Raw genomic sequence first — 15,693 nt, 5'->3', positions numbered from 1 at the left:
TTAATAATTACACTTTAATGAAAGCAGGACTTTTACTTTTACTGCAATGCTTTCACCACGCTGTAAACAATCATAAGTGTTTTTCAACGACGCAGAGCATTAATTGGTGTCCCTCCCCCTGTTTCCTGGCGTTATCCCATTGAGTCCGACACACAAGGTAAGAGAAACACCATGCGGGACTCTACAGGCCTCCGCAGCGGTTCCATAACTCAGCATAAGGCTGTCAGCGGGAAGTGGCCGCACAATGAAATGGCCCCATGTGTTTACGTTTTCTGGTGTCGATGACAGGTATAAATCTGTCCTCATAAGGGCAGCCGCCGCCGCCGGACACTTCCGACTACAACAGCGCCATTCGTCACAGTGACATGAAGCGAGAAGGAATCATGCGTGGCCTCTGTCGAAATCTGTCACTTCCAAGCAAAATTAAAGGTTTAAATCGACTGGATTACTGATAATGTCTGTTTATTTTGCCAAATGTAAAATACTAATATAACAGTCATTGGCTTTGGGAATTTTAGTCTTTGAGTGAATAATAATTTTGAAGACATGCGATTACCGAATTACTCCCATATTTAACTCCACAACAACGTGTTACAAATTTCAACGTACTCATTTGAATAACTTATAAAAAGTAGTCCAAAATATGTCAATGTTTTAGACAAAAAGATGAGCTCAATGTCAAATACGACTGTAACGAACGAAGGATTTAGATCAGTTTCAAAATTTAGAAAATCGAAGAAAGATATAACTCCCTACCCATCATATTATGTTGTATTATCTATTTACACAACAAACACAAAAATCTGCCGACCTGAGTGCTGATCAAAAAAACATCCCAGCAAAATCGCAGAAAATCCAAACTTTATTGATATTTCGGTCACAAGTCAGATTAAAATATGTTGCAAAAGCATTTGTTCATCTTTTTCTAATCCCTAAAACATTCATTCCATTCATTTTTGCTCAAAATATTTCAAGTTTTTTAAAATTACAAATATGCAAAAATACTAAACAAACAGAGAACGACAAAATAAATAAATATATAAATAAATACTCAATCCACCTCAAGCGAGAGAGAAGCGAAGATGAGGCCGTAAATATGCATGAAAAAACTTTTTTTTTTTTTTTTTTACAAACTTAAACATTTGTAGTGTAACCTGCTATTTGATACAAATTCTCACAAACGTCCAAGAAAAAAATACTGTACTTCGTTTTCTAAATTCCTTCATTTTTTTATTTTTATGTTTTTTAGTATTGTTGTCAAAAACGTTGACAATAGAAAATCAAAGGCTGTTAGATATTAAGAAGGGGTATTGGAAGTTTAAGAAAACCCTCGTGTCTGAACAAAACCATAACACGAATAACGTAATAAATAAATAAATAAATAAATAGAGGGAAATCATTTCCGCGTAATAATAAGGAAAAAATGTGGCATGAATGAGCATAATTTGGATTAAAGTGTGTGTTTGAGTGAGAGAGAGAAAGGGAGAGAGAGAGAGAGAGAGAGAGAAGGAGCAGATAACAGCTGGATCTTGATTTAGTTGGATAGTCTCTTCCTCCACCTCCTCCTCCTCTCTCATGCAGCCTATCGTCTTCCTGCCTTCAGACCGATTTTAATTTTCTCAATAAAGTGGTCGCTTCGCTGGACGTCAGCAGATCAGATCTGAACCAGGACAGCGGCGTTAATAAGCCAGATAGCGCGCGTTGCGGTGATTTGCAGCCTTCTCCAGATTTACCTCCACGGATGACCAGCTCGTGGGGATATGTACCAGGGCATTATGACTACCAACCACGGATCCTCTTCCTATGAGGCCGGGTTTCTCCACAACGCCTCGGCGGCCACCTCTCCGGTTTACGTGCCCACCACCCGGGTCGTCACCCCGATGATCCCCGCGCTGCAGTACCTCCAGACGCCCGGCGCTTCGCAGCAGGGCAACCCGGTTTCGAGCCACTCCGTCTGGGCACAACCGGGTGCAGACCCGGTGCCCTCCTACAACCACTCCCCGGTGTCTCCGCGCTTCTCCTTCTCCACCAGTCCGCCACTATCGTCCGGTGTGGCCACGGCCAGGGAGGCGGTCTCTTACACCAGCCCGCTGAACATCTCTGCCAACGGAAGGGAGCACTATGGTCCGCGGGGCCTCGGCGGCTCGTACCCAAGTCCCTATTCGGCCTACATGAGCCCTAACGTCGGAGGAACGTGGCCGGCGTCCCCCTTTGACAGTCCGGTGCTGCACGGTCTGCAGACCGGCGCTTCTCCTGGCACGACGAGGCACCCAAACATAGGTGAGCACCAGAAAAATACCACAACAATATATTTAAATAATAAGAAATTGTATGGACATATGTTGATGTTTTTAAGGCGTTTTTAATGTGAAAAGAAATAAAATAAAATCAACAAACAAACAATCCCCCCCCCCCCCCCCCCCCAAAATAATAAAGGTTAAATTAAAATATATTTGTAAATTTGTGTCTCACAGGAAATACAATCAGTATAAAAACAAAATATATTTTATGTTTAAAAATTATTTTAAATCTATACGTTTCGTTAAAAGTTTATTTTATTCCCACATATTTTTATGAACCTTTCGTAGAAATTAGTAAAAGAACAATATTTGAAACAAAACAAAGCAGCGAAAAAAACATTTAGAAATTAAAATCTGTTTTTGATAGTTGACTTTTATGCATTTTTTCATAAAGCAAACGCTGAGACATACCGTTCAATTATTGCTATGAAAAAAATGGCTGACTGATTAATACAAAATGTAATACAACAAATGATGGTCGCTGTAATTGATTAAAAAAAAAGAGTTGGAAAAAATCAATCGAGCAAAGAAACTTGCAATTAAAATGAGGACAAAATAAAAAGCAAAATTAACATTTAATGTGTGATTTAAATATATTTGTATTGCAGATACGTTTTTTCACGCATTAAAAATACTGGACATGATATTGAAAAATAGCTCTGAATATCAAACTTTCATTTGCAAAGCAAAGGCGTGCACCTGAATGGTTTATTAAACTTTATAGATATAATACTCGGAATCTTTTTAAAAAAGCAACATTACACGAGCCTGACCGTCGCTGCTCATGGAGTTTAGTGTTTGTGGATTTTATTTGATGTGACATTTCAGATCACAGCAGGTCGATTGGAAAGTGAAGAGAATAGACATGAAAATACAACTAATAATTTTATTTAAACCTTTATTTTAAACTTTGAGAAGGTTCAAAATAAAACATTTTATTTCCTATTTTGCGCTATGGGTGGGATTGTGGAGTCTGCTGTACGATAGAGATTTCAAGACTGTTCAATTATTGTCAGTTTTTAATATCTAATCTTCTTTACACTTCGTCCCCCCCCCCCCCCCACCGTTGTGTTATAAGGGGGCAAATTATTCCCATGTATTTGTTTTACTGCTGTTTTGCTTCAGTTCCAGTGTTGAACAACTCAAATCCTCTTTGACGGCATTGAGTAACGCTTTAAAGCATCTGCTAATATTCTAATCCACTGCAGCTCCTCATCACGTCATTCCTTTCTGGATTGTATTTGCTCTATACTGTCTGTTAGTGTTTAAGCAAATGACCTGGGATTATTTAAGGTCCCCCCTCCCGTGAGCTTAAAGAGAAAAAGATCAGCTGTGTAACAGTGTGAGAGATAACTACATTGATCCACTCTGAACCGTTCATCTCATTACACTGAGACTCGTTAAAAAAAAGACAATCTTTTTTCTTTTTTTTTTTTGCAGCTTTTGCTTTCCTCCGGCACACACTAATGGTTTCAGTCACAACAAATGACATCAAATCTTAGTCTGATTGAGAAGCATTCAGTGGGAAGCTTCTGAATGTTTCCTATTGTTGTTCAGGGGAGAAAAAGGAGAAAAAAAGTCTATCTGTTGAGTAAACATGGAAGTAAATGAATTCAGTGACCTTTGCATGGAACAATATATGTTCGTTATTTCTCCGATCCTTGAAATATTGAAATTAAGTATATAATTTGATGTAAAAGCAAAGATAAATCAATCAATCAGTCAATCAACTTTATTTATAAAGCACCTTTCATACTAAAAGCAGTAAATAATTACTTTTAAAAGGAATATTTACATATTTTATCTAAAAATTGCTTCCAATGTGTTTTTTTCAAATGTTGTAATTTTGTGTTGTAATTTTTTTCATAAAGGAAACGCTGAGATATACCGTTCAATTATTGCTATGAAAAAAATGGCTGATATGTTTTAATGTCTTAAAATATATTTAAAAAGAAACAATAGGAGAAAAACTGTGGTGTTGTTGTTATTGATTGTTTCTTTTTTTCATCCAAGTTAAAATGAAAATTAAATAAAGCAAATCAAATTACATAATACATAAATTATAATAAGCAATCTTCATATATTGACTATGTCCAATTATATACATTTATATGAAAGTAAAATAATAGAAAGAGACAAGACTAACATCTTCCTGTTATGTATTAATGGCAATATTACTTTTATTCTTCTTCTTATTATTATTATTATTATTATAAGTAGTAGTAGTATTGAGTTAATGAGTAAACAGTGTTAGAAACATTTACTCTGCATAACACCTAAAAACTTGGGTTGTATTATTGAAAAATAATGTATGTTTTACTGTATATTTTAATTGCTGAAGCACAAGATAAGAAATTATTAAAATCGCCCATTCTGGTTGTTCAGAGTTGTTTATATTCTTTCTTGAAAAATAATATCATATCACTTTTAAAAAATTGTAAAACGATGTTTAAAAATTGAAGGAGGAGCTTCTTAGTACTAAATTAATGTATAATTCAACATAAAAAAGTTGATTTCGCTGTTTAAATATGAACCAAAAATGTAAAAAATGTTGGCTGCATATACCCAGTAAAAATATTTGAGGTGTTTTTTTTCTATCTAAAATGTGCATCTAATCATCCAATTTATAATTAGCGTCATTCATTTCCAGTCTGAGATTCATCAAAATGAGATTTTCAAAACTTTTTATGTAACTCGCACTCAGTAATTTGTCTGCAGTAACTTCTACTCTGTAACACTCTGTGTAGCTGTTTATTTCCACTTTCACCTTTGGCCTCCTGAAGTGTTTGTGTGGATGTTTTTAAGCTGAGACCTGATAAAGGCGCTCTCTGACACGTACGCTATCAAATACAAAAAGGCATCCATTCAGATAGAGGATTTCTGCTGTGCATTGTTCTGTTTTTGCAGTGTTGTGTTGGCTACATGTGCTGCCTATAGCCCAAGGTTAACTCGCCCTGCCGGCTATGCTTTGGCTCTCAGCCTTGAGGAGGCCCCTCGTACAAGCTCTGCTGCACAGCTAGAGGAGGGAGGGATAGATACAGGCCTGATTTATGCTATCTGAAGGAGGGGCAATAATGCACCTTGAAGTGTGCAGTCAAAGCGTTTTTATGTAGTGGTTTAAATGTGGTTTAAAATTCACTGTCTTACTAATTTCTACAACACATCAAAGTGTTCTTGCTGGTGGTATGAAGGTGATGCGAGGAGATAAAATCCAAGCCGTCTCCTCCATTCTGTAAATTGATGTCTCCCTTTTCTAAATGGCTAAGTGGTTCCTGGGAGACACTCTATTATTTGGCAAATGAGAGGCTGGAGATTACATTTATCAGATGTTTGGCTATCTGAGAGGCCCAGGGAGAAGGAGATGTGATGGACGTTTGAATTTGATGGAGCTCCATATACCATCTCTATTTCCAGCCAGGTTTTTATCTTAAGGGGAGCAGTGATAAGGAGGGATTCCATTCAGGCTGCTGCTATGTGGGGGGGGGGGCATAGAGATGCCTCCTACTGGTTTATGTATGCCACTGCGATACCTCCCTCCTCCCCCCACCCCCAAAGAATAAACTTTCCGACTCACATTATCTTTTTAACATCCTTTCAGATTTGTTTGATGACTTTGCTGAGGGACGAGAATGTGTGAACTGCGGTGCAATGTCAACTCCCCTCTGGAGGCGCGATGGCACAGGCCACTACCTGTGCAACGCATGCGGCCTGTACCACAAGATGAATGGCATCAACAGGCCGCTCATTAAACCCCAAAGACGGCTGGTGGGTGATCACAGAATAAATGTTCTTCACCTTCATCTTCTCGCTCATTTTCCCTCAGTATCTTTGTTCGATGAGTGACGCGTTTTGGCTGTTGCAGTCTGCCTCGAGGAGGGTGGGCCTGTCCTGCACAAACTGTCACACCACCACCACCACCCTGTGGCGACGAAACGCAGAGGGAGAATCCGTCTGCAACGCCTGTGGACTCTACATGAAACTCCACGGGGTAAGAGGAGCACATCGCTAATAATAATGGGAACAAAACAAAACATAATGCCTTTCATTGCCATGCTTTTTCACACTTTGCCACTTTACAACCTAAACTGAAAGGCATTTGTCTGGATTTTATAGGACAGACTAACAGAAAGCAGTGCATAATTTTGAAGTGGACGGAAAATGCTTTTCAAACTGTTTCACACATAATACTTTTAAAAGTCTGGTTTGTTTTCTACCCTGTTTACGCTGATATTAAATTCTATTGCAGCCAACTATGTCTGCAAGCCAACTGACTATTAAGTAGAAAAACAAACATAAGGAAGAAGAGTTCTTATCAGTTTTTTTGGCCTTAAGGTAAAAACACTGTGAGTGATGGCAAACTAACACTGTCCATTACCCTGATCATAACCATTCCCCTGGTGAAACATGGTGGGGTCAGATCATGCTCTGGGGATACTTGTCCTTAGTTTTTTCTGAGCTTGAACTTCTTTGCAATAAACAAAGAGCAAATATTTTACTGTTTTGATTAAGACATACCCGTCAAAAACTTGATGGTATGTATACACATTTGTGTCCGCAATGAAAGATGGTTCTTTACTCAAGAGATTTGACTTTGTGTTGCTTAGTCACATGAAATCTCTCCATAATAACTGACGTTTTTCTGACGTTACAAAAGGTAACATTTTGTCACTTGCTTTTGTGAAGTAAAGTGACAAAATGTTGGTTCTTTGGGTAAGAATACCATTGCCAGACACTGTATGTAAAATCTACACATTATTTTAAGGATTTGCAAGAATGCTCTGCGTACATAAATTAATTCTGTCTCTTCTCGTCTCTTCAGGTCCCCCGGCCTCTTGCTATGAAGAAAGAGGGGATCCAGACCCGCAAACGCAAACCTAAGAACCTAAACAAGTCCCAAACAGGTTATAAATGGCATAATGGAGTAGCCCTGTTGTGATGATGTGCTAAAGATAGCTTCTTAAAGAGACAGAGGCAAATTTCAAGGCATCAAATTGCAAAGTCCAATTTCGTTTGTTATGTTTGATATATATGAAGCATTTTTATAACAACTGAAACCTGATTGTGTTATAAAATGTCACTGTGTGACTGGAAAATACAAAATGCCGCTCCTTTAAATGTTGTGAATGAACCTATCAGAAGCTTGTGAAAGTATCACATCATTACCTGGGCTTATTTAAAGGCACAGTAATCTCAACAATTTCTGACTGGAAGAAATAACTAAATAGTTCTCTAAAAATATATAATTCTTATTACATTTAGCTAACAGAAATCACTGTTTAGATCATCCTCATTGATCTAAAACCGGAACATTTTAGTCTGGTTTGATTTCACAAAGTGAAAAACTCAAGAGCAAGCAGTTGTAGATACGAATCACATTCACTGTTCTGCTGTACTCTGTAGGACCTCCAGGCACTGAGGGGGCTCCAGTGACTCCAACCAGCACTCCCCACTCCTCCTCCTCTTCCACTTCCTCCATAACATCCACCTCCAGCACTGCAGTGGAGCCTCGCCAGATAAAGACAGAGCCAGAAAATCACAACTTGTACACACACCATGGCCCGCACACACAAGTAAGCCACTTTGACAACTACGTGACTATAGCTTTTGACCAGACAGAGACAACACAACACTGTCAAGCAGACTCTGATATGATTCTCAGTCTATCAAATGTTTCTCACCATTTGTACATTTCTCCTCAGATTTCAGCCCTACCTGCCTACATGGCAGCCCAGGGAGGCGCTATTCCTCTGAAGATGTCTCCAGGTGGACACGGTGGGTCCTCCAGCTCCAAAACAGAGCCTTGGAACAACTTAATCATGGCTTAGGAGACCTACAGCTATGCATCTCAAAAAACTACCTATGTACAGCATCCTAACAAAACTCTCCAGGAACTGCTAGCTGCACCGTTTTCTCCAATCGGTGGCATCAGTGTCATGACTGCACACCAAGACACGATGAGAAGACACCGACTTGGGACAAAGTACAATTAAACTGGGATTATAAAGGAACATTTTTCGAACTCAAGCCTTTTCCTACAAAGCCAGTATGGAAGCACAAACTGCCTAAAAGATACTGAAAGAGTACATGACACTTATGAGAAACACGAGAGACTTAAGTGTAAGTATTGCCTTCATAGCTTTGGACATTTTTCTCTGGTCGTTATGGACATCCAACACACAAAAACAGATCATAAGTGGACAACTTTGTGACAAAGGTTACACCACAGAGGTGCTACACCAAGTGTTATCAGGGTCAGTTTACAGGAAAATAGTGGAAGAAAAATATTTAATTCCTGGCAAACTTTCAAATTATCTATCTGGGAAATTGTGCTAATGATAAATTAGTATGATGTTGTATTAGCAGCAGAAGATGTGAAAGCATTTAAGATTTTATATCTTTGAAAAAGTGAAAAAGAAAAAATAAGTATTTGGATAGAACATTAACCTCAACAATCACAGAGATAGCCTGAAATCGTTTTAACTGATAAAAAGGGCAGCAACGGTAATATTTTCTTGGATCCCTGCAAATGATGTGTAAAATAAATCCTTCTTTCATTACAGTAACAAAATCTCGATTTAAGGACCTATGTGCAGTCAATAAAAAAAATGGTGAGTCAGAGGATGGCTACAAGAAAATTGCTTTCAGCTTAACCTTGCCTATATCTACAGAAGAGTTTAAAATAACAGGCACACTGACAAACAAGGCAGGACAAAAACCCAAGTTTAGCTTACATTGGGGGAGGACATGAAAGCAAAAACATTTGGCATTTGTCTTTAAAGGTAAAATTTTTCTTTAGATTCTATAAGTAAAACAAAAAAGATATTAAAGTCAACATTTTTCAGAGTGTGTAGTAGGGATGTTTCACAGCTTCACTCACATCTGGAGTAAAATAAATCATTCTTGGATTTGTAAGGACTCTCGGATAAAAATAAGAATATTCCTTCAGACCCACAGTAACAATTTCAATAAACCAGAAGCTGTTTTGAATCCAAAAACGTTGTGAAATATGTCTTTAAATGTTTGAAAAAGTATGCGTTCAGTCATGGATAAAATGTTAAATGAAGTTCAGAGGTGGTAAATCAAAGTAAAAATACATCGTTCAAATATAAATAACTAAAGTAAATTGCATTTGTTAAGCATTAACAGATTTTTATTCTTTATAGTATGAAACAAAAAAAAAGTCTGAAAAAACAAATGTATTCCTTACTCTATTTGATTTCACAGCCAGTCCTTGGAAATTATAAAAGCAAACTTCACAGTTTTTAAGTCTTTTCAAGAGAGAAGGAACCCTGGCTCATCTACCAGGAAAACGTTTGCTACGGTTGTGCATCATAATAATTGTTTATAAGTGAAGAAGTAACAGTAAAAATTCTTTAAGATGCACAGCATCCAAGAAGACCTAAAAGTCTTTTAAAAGGAAAAAAATCAGCTAGGAATTGTGAAACACTCAGCAAAACTCTGCTGCAAAATAAATGAATACAAACTATTCCTGTAAATTCCTCCTAGTCTGTCTCATCCGTCACTCCTCACCTGAAGTATTACCTCAGCGAAAGTGATCTACAGTTTAGTGTAACAAGAACTCCTCCGTCGTGGCTCATTGGCTGTGATTCCTTAATTGCACGTCACGTCTGAAAAAGTTATAAAGACAAACTACCTAACCAGCGTAAATGGTGATTATTCTGAATGAGAGCGTGACAGCAGGCACATTGCTCCCTCTGCTGGCTTAGGATCAGATCTGCATCTTCTAGCCAGTAGCACATGGGGCCTTTGAAAGGTTTGTGGGAACCTACATTAAAATTCACGTCCTGTATAATATGGTTATTGATGGGTAAACTGTACAGAATATTTGCAATGCTTTCTAATCTGCTGCTAGCGAGAGGTAACCGGTGTAAATGTGGGATACTACCTTAAGTAATTACAAGAATGAGAAATGTACAAGCTTTTGTAAAAACATCACTCCACTATAATCATGTACTCTGTTATTTGTGATATATTGTAAGCAAATGTAATAAAAAGAAAGCATTTTGACGTACTTTAAGTGACGGGTGAGATTTTTGATAGTTTTCAATGCGTGACAAGGATTCCTAGCACTACTATTCCCATAATCTTTCCAAACACTCAGTTTTACTAAGAATTTTAAAACTTCAATTTTCCGATTTGCAAATATGCTTGTGTAAGCCTGTGAAAGTCCTCAACAAAAAGCCGAACAGTGAGTTGATTAAACTCATCAGTCAGCTTTTCTCTGACAAACTCCGCACACCTGTCCTGTACTGTCTCCCTCCAGCACTGTTGAAACCTGACTCTCATTTCTTCCTGGAGGCCTTCACATACCTCTGAGCTGAAATTGTAACTGAGTGAAAACACCTTTCCTTTCTCCAAATGGTCCTCTAAGCCTTGATTTTCACCTAAAAGCAAGGGCTCTGCTGCTTCCTCAAGTGCATTCAGCTCCTTTAGAAGGAGTTTTTTCTCCTCTTCCTGTTTGGACTCAAGTATACTGTTCATATTTTTGAAGTAACTCTTATGTTCCTGTTTTTCTTCTGTGGTTATCAAAGGAATGTTGAGCTTCTCACCTTTCAGTAAGTCCTTAGCAACAATAAACACAGTTTCACACAGAGGACTGAGATCATCGATCTTATCAATTGATTCAACGTAGCTCCCATAGTCCACACTTTGAGTTATCATTTCCACTTGTCTGTAATTGAGTTCCTTAAAAACATTTTCTTTGTTTCCTTTAAAGCCCCAACTTCTCACATAGCCTATATAAGTCTTAACTGCAAACATGCTCCACCAGTCTCGGGCCCTATGAACGAGGTTTAGCATGCATGGGTCCGAATTTCTTGCCAAACAAGGACTGTTCATGGTGAAAATATACACTGTCCAGCCTTGAGGGAAGTCCTCTGCCTCCAGAAGCTCTTGAGTTTGTGTAATGATGATGTCCTCGCTGTGTTCTCCACTGTTGTAGTTAGGATAATAAGGCCCATACATGATGACCTCTTCCTGTTTTTCGATGACCGCCCAGGAGTGCTGCTTGTCTTCCCTGCCATATTCATCCGTGATGTCTCTGTGAAAGGCTAGAAACTTGCTGTTCACCAAGTGGTCTAGGAAGACGTCGCCCCGTTTGGTTTTGAGACACTCTAAAACTTTCTGCACAGAACTTTCTGTGTCGGCCCAGAGACGCGTCAGCTCCAATAGCTCCAATGTGTTCTTGTGACTGATCTTCCACCTGTTCACACACGTGTCGAACAACCAAGTGGAAGTACTGCTTGTCCTGAAAAACAAAATAGTAATTTATTCAACGATTTTATCAGTTGGCCTGAAGCTTATTTATCAGCATATTTTTCTTGCTGAGTTAGTCAGAGCGTTCCTTCTTTGGGTGCAATCTGTTTTTTACTTACATCAAACCATTTTATGTCTCCTAAGCTGCCAATTAAACATTGCTAACCTCATAAAAAGACTAAATTTCAGATTAAAGATGCTTGTTCCAGATCTAAAATGCGTTGTAGGCATTCGCATGTATTTGGTCCCCTTTATCCAAATAAATCAAAAATAAAATCCAACTCATCCAAAACGCGGTCCAACTGTGTGCAAATTAATTTCAGCATAAACAAACCTGTAAAGGCAACTGAGGTACAATAGAGAAAATTATGAAACAAACTTCATCACGAAAACCAGTGGGAGTTTTTGTTATGAGCCAAATGGTTAGTTAATAAGGGCTATGTTAGAAAAGGAGGACCTGCTGCTGCAACTGAAATTACCTGGCATTTATCAGTTTTTTAATTTTTCTGTTATCTTTTGTTTTTATGCATTTGTAGTTAATGTGCAGGTTGTTCTACTGCATGATGAGAAGGCACACCCTGCCTGCTGCTGTAAATATTAGGGTGTAGTTACATCAATCACTCAGCACCTATGCGGTGCTGAGTGATCCTATTACGTACTACTTTAATGCCACAGATACTCCACATGCCTTTCACTGTCTTCAAAGATTTTGAAAAGACTTGGAGATCACACTAACATGGCTAAAAGATTGAAGATCAACCACCTAAAACTGTGCAGGGATCACAGTCTACGGGATTTATCAAACAACTGAATGCATTAAACCCCTGAAGACACTCTCACAGTAGAGACAGTTTGCTGCAATAAACAAACCAGGAAGTAGTGATAATTGAAGCTAATTAAAATTTGGGCAGATTGTATTACTGTTACCCTACATAAAATAAAAGGGTTGCAAATTAAAATACTTTGTTGAATTGATTTGGATATTGTTCGTCAGGATCCCAGTTTGTTTAGTTGTTTTGGAATTTGATTTATTTCATTATTCTGTGTTCCTTAGTCTATTTTCTGATTAGTTTAGTCTTGTTTTGACTCTTCTTTAGTTCAGTCCTTCTTAGTCTTTCTAGTTTTGTTTATTTGTTCTAGTTATTCTTAGTACCTCTAGTTTAATTGTTTATTCAGTATAGTTATTCTTTAGTGTTAAATTTATTTCCTGTTTTCCAGTGTACTCTCCAGCTCAGCTCTTTGTTCAAACACTCTACCTCGCAGTATTTATTCACCTCTTTCTCAGTCATGACTTGTTTGTTCCTCCAGTACCTTCCTGTTTGGGTCTTTGCCCCATGAGTCCCCCAGTTATATCCTCGGATTTATGATTTATTTTCTACCCAGGCCTCCTGTAGATTTCGTAAATTTGTTTTTTTGTTTCTCATCGCTTCATTAAATATTTTCATCATCACCTTCACACTTCTGCTGTTCTGCATGTGTGTCTACAGTCAGCCACGAACAACACATGACAGAGTGACTGTATTTCAAAAAAATGTCTCAACCTTAGAATACAGCGACATACTGTTTCTGTTGAATTGCACAAAAAATGTACTTGGAATACATAATGAATGACTTGATTCTATTTTTCAAACATTTTATTGAGTTCCACAACTTTCAGGCTAAATATGGAGATTTCATAATTTATTTAATAAATGCCTTTCATTATTATTTGTGTTTTATATGTAAACATCAGTTTCTCTTTTTTGTTTTTTATTTAATCACTAAATGATTAGTTAGTTGATAGTTTGTATTATGCCTACTGGTTTTTTACATGCATGTTTATGATGCATAATTACACATAAAGTTTCAAAAAAGTTTGCACCTGACCTCAGTACACAAATGCATCCAAATGTGGCTTTAAAAATGCAAACAAATACTAGCGCTCACTTTTTGTGCACGGGATCAGAAAAGAAAAATTGCCACAAACTCAAGATGCCTTGCAAATGGCTCCCGGGGTTTGAAACCCACATGTATATATCAAAGCATATTCACATGTCAGAATGGTTAAGACAAGCTCAGACTGAAACCCAGTCAAGAATCTGTGTTAAAACTTTAAAAAACTGACATCCACAAATGTTCTCCACCCCCTTTAGCTTGGTCACTCACTTAAGACCTCCATTAAAGTCTTAAGTGAGTGACTTAAGACTTTTATGACTGTAAAATGACAAAAGTTGAAAAGAAAAATCATGGGGTAAAAGTAATTTTGCAGGAAACCATGTTCCTCGTTGGCCACATCTTAGAAAATTCATCAGCTCGCTTCCGCTCTCAGAGCAGCAGACGTAAGTGAAAACATCTGCCTAAATGAAGTCAGCAAAATGGTGTCGGGATATTTATTTAAAGGTGAGGACGAAGACAGTTGTATACTGGTTTAGTCAATAAGTTGGTCTCAAGTTAAATCATTTAGGCTAAGCTTTGCTTATTTAAAACAGAAGTACATAAAACAAAACATAATGTAGCCTTAAACATACCCATTTTGAATAATTTCAAAGAAATAAAACAGTTTCTTTATTTGTACCCATTATCTCCATGCGTCAAGGAATGTTCCAATTCTTTTTCTAAATCAATAGGAATGAAAATATTATAATATTTCTGCAATTAGGTAAAATAGAGGTTTCTATCTGATGGCTTTAGATGTTAATGTCACAATTATAGAGCTGCAACGCTGGATATTGACTTCCCATGATTATGATAACATCATACTGTATTCTCCTACTTTTAAACTAAATTAAATTAACTTGAGTGGTAAACTGTCTGTCATAAAGTTTCATAAATCCTGTTTTTCTGACAAAAATGCACCACACCGTCCAACAAACACACAATGAAAACAGTTTTTCACTGCAAATTCAGATTAGAGTGTACTCACATCAGTCTGTCTGAATGTTCAGCTGAGTCTGACCAGTCCATCAGGCATTTTCTCCTACAGAGTGGAAGCTGATCATTACATCCAAATATCAGATGCCGCTTACGACTAAACCTGGATGAAAACACACATGTAATTTCGATGAACAGAGCCGGCGAGAAGAAAATGTTCAGAAAGTCTTAAATTATGCCAACGGGGCTGTGGGCTGACAAGAGGACAGAGGTGAAAGCGAAGATTAGAAGAGTTAAGGGCTATTTCAGCATAAATATTAAAAAGACAGATCTATTGTTTTACTAAACTCAGATATTTAGGTTACTCACATGGGAATGTCCATGCTGCTCTTCATCTATTGAAGTTTTACTCTCAGGTTCTCTTGCTGCTTGCGAACGCTGAGTCGCTTCCCGGACTTCTGCTAAATGAAGTGACAGCTATGCTCATTACTTTGCTTCCCCCAGCCCAAAGCTCCACCTCTTATGAACACTCACAGTCCTACAAAAACATTCTGGAAACTGTTTCAATAGTCACTCCATGAGTTTGTCTCAACCACACTTTTATCATCTCTGCATGGTGGCCCTGTTTTTATAGTAGTAAGGTGAATAGTTCACCTTACTCCATGCAGAAAGAGTAAATCAAAACCACATGTTTCTTTCATGGGGACAGTGACGCCTCATGAAAGAACAAAATGCAAAAGAGAAGATAAACCGTAACATGTCACAATGATGAATGGATGTTCATGATGGAGGTTGGCTGCGATTCAGCTTTGAGCCCTTGAGGTAAATGCTGCACACGAAGACTATCCAGTGGTATGGTTATAAGAAATTTGATTGAGAGTTTTGTCTGCTGTTAAATAGTTTAAGAGAAATTTTTGTCCTGAAAGTAAAACCTCAAAATTATTTTTCCTAAAAAAAAAAAAATAATAATAAAAAAAACTCCTCAGGGGAATAGGGGCTGGAGGACAAAACCGAAAAAAAGGTGCCGAAGACAGTAACACTATTTACTTTCCATTTGCCTGTTTTTATTTTTTGTTCTCTTTGAAATTTTATTTCGTCTCATTAAAATGGAAAAAAAAACATGTACAGACTGAACTGTACAGAGTGGTTCTGCTGTATAAACACAAATATGCTGAGAAACATGTTAGACTAGATCTGTCTGTAAGTTGACATCTTATTGTGAAAAAAAACATACTGTGATAGATAGCAATCTTGAACTCTGAAATTA

General features: G+C 37.6%; 2 protein-coding genes across 2 annotated transcripts; one reads left to right on the top strand and one right to left on the bottom strand.

Moving 5' to 3' along the window:
* The first annotated feature begins 1,406 nt into the window (after window positions 1-1,406).
* Window positions 1,407-10,332, top strand: gata4 (GATA binding protein 4). Its single transcript, XM_028041143.1, has 6 exons — window positions 1,407-2,280; window positions 5,899-6,065; window positions 6,163-6,288; window positions 7,120-7,201; window positions 7,701-7,870; window positions 8,000-10,332. The coding sequence occupies exons 1-6, from the start codon at window positions 1,761-1,763 to the stop codon at window positions 8,123-8,125; spliced, it is 1,191 nt and encodes a 396-aa protein (XP_027896944.1). The 5' UTR covers window positions 1,407-1,760; the 3' UTR covers window positions 8,126-10,332.
* On the bottom strand, window positions 9,424-15,242 carry LOC114159075 (uncharacterized). Its single transcript, XM_028041142.1, has 3 exons — window positions 14,796-15,242; window positions 14,479-14,589; window positions 9,424-11,568 (listed from the first exon to the last, which is right to left on the bottom strand). The coding sequence occupies exons 1-3, from the start codon at window positions 14,819-14,821 to the stop codon at window positions 10,437-10,439; spliced, it is 1,269 nt and encodes a 422-aa protein (XP_027896943.1). The 5' UTR covers window positions 14,822-15,242; the 3' UTR covers window positions 9,424-10,436.
* Between the last annotated feature and the right edge of the window lie 451 nt (window positions 15,243-15,693).

Source organism: Xiphophorus couchianus, chromosome 15, assembly GCF_001444195.1.
Source record: "Xiphophorus couchianus chromosome 15, X_couchianus-1.0, whole genome shotgun sequence".
NCBI lineage: Eukaryota > Metazoa > Chordata > Actinopteri > Cyprinodontiformes > Poeciliidae > Xiphophorus > Xiphophorus couchianus.
This window is presented reverse-complemented; position numbering and strand designations above follow the sequence as displayed.